At 34.6% G+C, this 6,950-nt stretch overlaps 1 protein-coding gene across 1 annotated transcript in view; it reads right to left on the reverse strand.

The window, feature by feature from the left end:
• Positions 1–6,950, reverse strand: part of LOC117102326 (helicase with zinc finger domain 2-like) — a 22,005-nt gene that overhangs the window by 13,084 nt on the left and 1,971 nt on the right. The window contains exons 2-4 of the mRNA XM_033242586.1: positions 5,274–5,442; positions 4,146–4,305; positions 3,099–3,227 (exon numbers count right to left, since the gene is read on the reverse strand). Coding sequence (XP_033098477.1) covers positions 3,099–3,227; positions 4,146–4,305; positions 5,274–5,442 — 458 coding nt within the window. The remainder of the gene's footprint in view (positions 1–3,098; positions 3,228–4,145; positions 4,306–5,273; positions 5,443–6,950) is intronic.

A 6,950-nucleotide genomic window follows, 5' to 3' on the forward strand; every position in this document is an offset into this window, starting at 1 on the left:
GTCTGTTGCTGGGTTACCGTACGCCAGTGATTGCGCGATAATACTGGCGTTCGCTACGCCGCGCACAAGTTCACACCACTCGATTAACGTTACGCTTGCGTAAGTCGTTGTGTCTGAACATAGCCATAGATCATGGAGGTATTATCAAAGAGTATAAATAGAACAAGAGAGCCAACAACGCTCATTGAGAGCGTAAAAAAACGATACGCTCTACGCAGCTAGTGTAGGACGCCAACTAACGCTTATATGTGTTTTATTACCCAGTACTCCACCGCGCACGGTAGGTTTGTCTGTTTATCTGTTCTCCACAAGATACTGTACTTTTGTTTTCTGCTTACTGAGTTTATAGCGGGCGTACTTCTACCGCGCTGCGCAGCGTTGCACTGGGTAATAAAAAGAATATACAACCGTTAGCGGGCGTCCTACACAGGCATGACGTTTTTACGAACGGTACTTTGCTCTCTTGTTCTATTTATACTCTTTGGTATTATTGAGAAGTAGATCACTCGAAAAAGCTACGCGCACGCAGCGCTATGCAAATGAACCAAGATCAAAGCTGCCGCAGCGCGTGAAGAACGTTGCGCGATGCCTTTGAAGTCCGATGTGTTCCCCGTTGTCAAATTTTCAGCAGGCATGGTTTACCAAAAAATTGAACATGGCAAAATGGAGAGCACCTTTTTTTCTCGATGCGCACTACATACAGTCAATCACTATGGCTGCGCAATCGTTTCTATTTTGAAGCTGATACATTTATCTCTCATAAAATATCAAAAATAATATTAATATTTTCCACCAAAAAAAGTTTTGAATTTAATGGAACATTTACATGACCTTTAAAAGTATAGTATATTTCAACTTCAATTTTCATAAATTGGCCAAAATTCGCTAATTCTAATTTTAACAGATATTAATTAATAAATGATTGAGGATTATAATTTTATTTTAGGGTTAACGAGGGTTAAATATCCGAAAAATCAATCCAAAACCTGAGTATTTTTCAGTTTTACGTTGACTTAGCTTTATAGTCGAACCAATCAATCTTTAGACAGAATTATAATGAACACAAAAGTAATTTTAACATAAATATTTTACGGAATCCGTTCCTGAAATATACAAATAATAACATACTAAAAGTCCGAAAAAATCTAATCAGGGGAACATTGTTCATTATAAAGTTATTTAATGGGTTAAAATCAAACGCTTTATTGCACAACTGCTCTGCTGGAAGCGTATAAATGCATGTCGTTGCTAACAAAAAAATGGGGATTATAACATAGGGTAATACGCCCGCGCGCGATCCAAAGGCGGGGAACACATAAATAAGCCTGGTTCTCACGAGAGGCCTAGTATCCGGATCGGGAGCTAACCGTTAGCGCTAACCGTTAGCACCTGCGTGAGAACGCCCGATCGGTTAGCGCTAACCGTTAGCGGTATCCGGATACGCTAACGGTTAGCAAGCGCTATCGGTTAGCGTTGAGGGCGTTTCTATCATCAACCAATCACACGTACGCGTTTACAATTTCCAGTTTCTTATTGGCCAGTGATTCGATCATCATATTGTTGGTTTCCGGATCGGGATCGGGATAATCTCGCATGAACGCACGGCAGCTAACGGTTAGCAGGATCCGGATCCTGCTAATCGTTAGCTACCGTGTGAGAACATAGCCATAGGTTTGTCGCGTCAAAGGGATCTGTTGCCGAGTGATCTTCTCAATAATACCTCCATGTTTAGATTTAGATGATTCGTTTCTACAAAATTTCTTTCTGCCCAGCCGATGTGTACGTCCGAAATAGCAAAGCTCAATATCGTGAGAGATCCTAGATGAAATAATGTCTAGTGATAATGAGTCTGTGTTTTCATTATTAGTCTCAGGTACACCGTGTAGGAGGAGGCAGTTTAGTCTGCTATACTGTTGCAGTTCACGTAGTTTCCCCTCATGGCACGGTTTTCGGCTACTAAATTATTGTTATGTTCCCGTAATAAATCGGCAATGACCCACGCAGTTGCTTCGTTGTCAACGGCAACGCTATTAAAAACATTGGCACTAATCTGATCATCAAAAATTGTTTTGCTAATCGCACATATCAACGCTTTGTTGTTATATATGATTATGTTCTCGAAATTCTAGGCGAGAAAAGGATATGGTTACTGATGCCTATTGCCACGATCTTGATCAACTATGGATCATCAGCCTGAAGTTGAAAGGGGCCTAGCACAGACGGGTGTCGGTCAATCCGTACCCAAACCAACCCTTACCCATACCAACCCGTACCCATACCAACCCGTACCCACTTTGGTCAATCCGTACCCATGTTTGGTCAATCCGTACCACGTCATTTTGGTCAACCCGTACCCAAAATATATTTGTATCTGTACGATCTCGTGCGGTCTGTAAGATTGTCGTTGCCGCTAATATTATTAAGGTAAGTTTTCTCTCTGGGCCTTTTCTCTTTTCAATTTTATTTTCATTAATATTCTCTGGTTTTAATTTTTTCTTTCTCTTTTCTTTTGTCTTTGGGTCTATTCTTTACTTCTTTATTATATATTTTCGCGATGTTGGTGTTTCTGTTGTTGGTGTCACTATTTTCCCTAAGAATCTATTTAGCCAATATAAAAAACTCAGTTTTTTTTTATGATTGTATATGTCAAAGTGGAACAATAAATAGGCGCTGCCGTTTAAGCCAAGCCAATACCCACCTTTCTTCATGAAATTTTAAATCTTGTTAGACTCTCTGATACAGTTTGTCGTCACGCTATATCCTATTTTTTTTTTTTTTTTTTTTTTTTTTTTTTTATCAAAGCAAAGCTTTTTTTTTTTTTATCAAAGCCTACTAACTACAGTGATACCTATCTAGGTTAAACCATGATAGTATTACTAGTAACTCCACACTTCAACTATGTTTAGGGCTAATCCACGCTACAACTATCTAAAACAAGATTATAGGAAAAGGCCATGTGTGCGCCAAACTGAGAACACATAATATAGTAGCAACAATTTTTGAAAGGTCATACATTTTATTAATTGTAGTAAAGAAGTGAGATAATCATATGGGATACTATTACGGGCTAAACTTTTAAATAGACATTATGTCCTTACTTCTCCTGTACACTTCAAAATAAACTCGAAAGTGCAAGTAAATTGTCCGTTGTTCCTTTCTGTTACATCAATTTGTCTGTCAACATCGCCGTTTTCGTTGCATTCTACACCATCAATGCTGTCATTCAGCTGTTTAAAAGAATATATTCTATAGTTAACATATAACTGTAACAGTATGAAAATTAAGTAAGTCGGTATAAAATTACAATAATCTACATAAATTTAAATAGATCTCATGAAAATATGCTCGGCAAAGTCTTTTTAGGCCTACGCATGCACACACACACAAGTCTAAAGGAACATTAAACCACATTCAGCAATGTATGGATTTCGTGTTATTTTGACCAAACCCTTTCATTTCATTTCCTTTATCGTCTCGAAAAAAAAATTAACAATAACCACCGAGACAGGATTCCCAGCTAAACCTAATACAAAAGGCACACAATAATGATGTAATAATAATAATAATAATAATAATAATATTTAATAAAAAAATAACGCTAAAAAGAAAAGATCGACGTTTCGACTCCTTCATGGTGTCATTTTCAAGATCAAATGATGAAGTATAGAATATACAGCAACTGTAATTAATAGAAAAAAGCTATAGGTGCTGTATATTCTATGCTTTATCATTTGATCTTGAAAATGACACAATGAAGGAGTCGAAGCGTCGATCCTTTCTTTTTAGCGTTATTTTTATATTAAATATTTATACAAAACGTACTCTTATTAATAATAATAATAATAATAGTAATAATAATAAATAAATAAATAAATAAATAAAAGCAATAATTATATTTATAATAATTGCGCCTACCTTGTTGTCACTGTAAGGTTCGAAGGTACCTTCGCCATTTAATTAATCCTACAATTTAGGCCTATTATAGGCCTAAATTGGTGTACTATAATAGTACACCAGGTATTATGCAACGCTATTAAATACATGATACTTACGTCAGTGGCAGTAACATGTAAGACTGAAATGTTTGCCTAAATAGTACAAAAAAAAATACGTAGACCTAACTAAAATGCAGTTAATTCACTTACTATAGAATGATCAAAGTGGTAGTCACACGCAATTTTGTGTATTTCTGAATACAATTTTTGAATTGATTGACGCATACGATACTCATTGCGTACTTTCCATTCCTTGAGCTCGCTTTCACTATGCGCACCTGTGCAGTAAGGTCGTTCACATGGCGGTGGCCTTTAATAAAATAAAATTAGTATTTAGACAAAGGTCAGTTGAAACAAGCTTAAACGTCATAAAATTTTCCTGGCCACTCGGTTAATAATATGAAAGTACAAGTAGTAAAGAAAGAATTTTTCAAAAATAGTTCGAGAAAAAATAGAACGAGAAATAGCAGAACAAAAAATAATTACACAATTAGACTGTATAGAACTGGGCCTTAACATTTATCGAGGATTCCTCGCACATTACCGTCAATAATTATTTCTCATCATTATATACATACATATATATATATATAGAATATATATATATATAATTATATATATATATATATATATTACTATAGCTGCCTTATTGTTATCTATATGTTTGCCTCATATAGTTACCATACTGTATTTACTGCCAATTTACTGTTTTTATCACTGACTTTGACATTTTCTCTATGCTTTGACATAGACTTATTCTGTATGCTATTTCCCACAGTTTCTTATCATTGATCCTTTGTTCTTTTAATACTGTTTATTTAGATTGCTTATTTCGGCAGACTTGTATGCTTTGTACACCATTCTTTGTTGTTTTAGGACCGCCCCCATTATTTCTGTTGTATGTTATAGTTGTTTCCCATCTCATTTGTACAGTCTCCTGATGAAGTCCACTACGTGGACGAAAGCTAGAGAATAAATTATATATTGTCTCAAAAGTGCTGCTGTTATTTACTTTATATTGTTCAATAAGATAGTGTGTTCGTGCATATTAATTAGCTATGCAGTCTATAAAAAGACTTTCACTTATTTTGTTGTACTTGGGATAGGTTGAGCTAAACGTGTCGACTTTTTGGTATTTTGTTTAGACGAATGGTGTATTTTATTAACATATAGTCCATTTGGTTTATTCCAGTGCCTATTTCATTGCTTATGAATAGAAGAAAACATATTATGAGAAGAAAGCCAAATTGGAAGTTTTACATCAATAAAAGTTCCTACCGTTCACACATACTGTACTCTCCATTTATTACATTCAACGGCGGCTTGCGGTAAAACCATTCTCTGTCGCTGTCTGCGCGTATCTTATCATGATGTTCACCACTGGCAACATGCAACTCTACCTCGATATCAGAATCGAATGTTGTCTCGCAATACAAACATTCAAGCTCTACAACAAAATGCTTGTATTTGATGTTAGCTGCCACACAATATACAATATAGGCCTAAATCTGCATTTATAGTTATTCATGTTTGTGTATAAAGTATTATTCATTCAACTATCCCTATGATAGTAGTCCATTCATATTTAAGAGAATATAACCAACTGTGGAGTAAAATTGTACTTGGTATGTACATTGAAATAACCAATGAGGTAATATCAATATTCACATTTTGCATTTACAAAAGTAAAATCAAGCATAGACTTGGACTCGGAAGAAGCTGTCCATGGATAATGTTTGTTTCAGAGTTGAAGAACTTAATACAATTTGAATTTTTATTAAATAACGATAAAGCAAAATAAAAAATGGTCAAAGATCGATTTTCGTAATTTAAAATATACCATTGGCATTTAAGCACTGTACCCTTGACAAATGTGTGTTTGTATAATGTTTAAATGATTTTAGTGACCACTTGGTTTATTTTTATTGAACAAAAGTGGTGGTAATTAAAGAAATGAAATAAAAATATAGTATTACTTTTAGATGTTAATTATTTTGAGAAAAATGTGGGTTTGATTCGTATCACATACACACAGAGCCAAGATTAACAGATAGTCCTGGACTTGCATCGTGTGTGGACCCTAAACTTACGGTTTTCCATTTTATTATCACTACGTGCTATTGTTCTAACACAGTTTCATTCTGTTTCATTATTCTACAATTATCATTTTAAAATAACTTGTCTTTGATGAAAAGGGAGGCTTCTATGCCTCCTCTGGGTTTATAGCCTCTCTACCCAACACTGATTCATTCATTTACCTTATCAATTTTGTTTAATATCTATTTGAAATATATTTATGTATTTCACAGTTGAAATGTACATAGATTACTATACTTCTTTACATAAAAGAGAGTTTCAGTACTTACATACACTTACTATGTGTATGGTATGTATGTTTGTACAGCATGTGTGGATATATATTTTAATATTTTTAATTATGTGAATGCGTATCGTATTCGAACAGAAACCGAAAGGTCTTGGGTTCGGATCCCGATGGGGAATAATGTTTATCTCAAATATTATTATCTGTATTTATTACCTGTGGAGTTGTATCATGTTACTTACGATTATTTACTGTGTACTTCGCAATACATTGTGAAAAAATAAATATTCCTGGTAGAAAAATTATACTGATATAATTCTTTGATAACAAATTGTGCAAAAAATTATTCTGCGATGGTTGAAATAAAGGTGGGATGCACCCACGAAAGACAAAAAAAAGAGAATATGACCATAGATTAATATATCAAGGCAACGGAACTAGAGTAAGGTGATGTGGCAGTGCATAAATCTATCACATGATTTCAGTGTCCCAAAAATCGGCCCACAATAAGGATATTTAAGATTTGGCCTCATAAATTGATATTAGGGTCTAAAATACTATTGTCGAACCAATCAGTAATTTTTTTTTAATCACAATGCATGTCAATGTCGTCATGTGCTCTCACGTAACTA

Source organism: Anneissia japonica, unplaced genomic scaffold, assembly GCF_011630105.1.
Source record: "Anneissia japonica isolate Jap-2015-1 unplaced genomic scaffold, ASM1163010v1 scaffold2856_len114153_cov99, whole genome shotgun sequence".
Classification (NCBI taxonomy): domain Eukaryota; kingdom Metazoa; phylum Echinodermata; class Crinoidea; order Comatulida; family Comatulidae; genus Anneissia; species Anneissia japonica.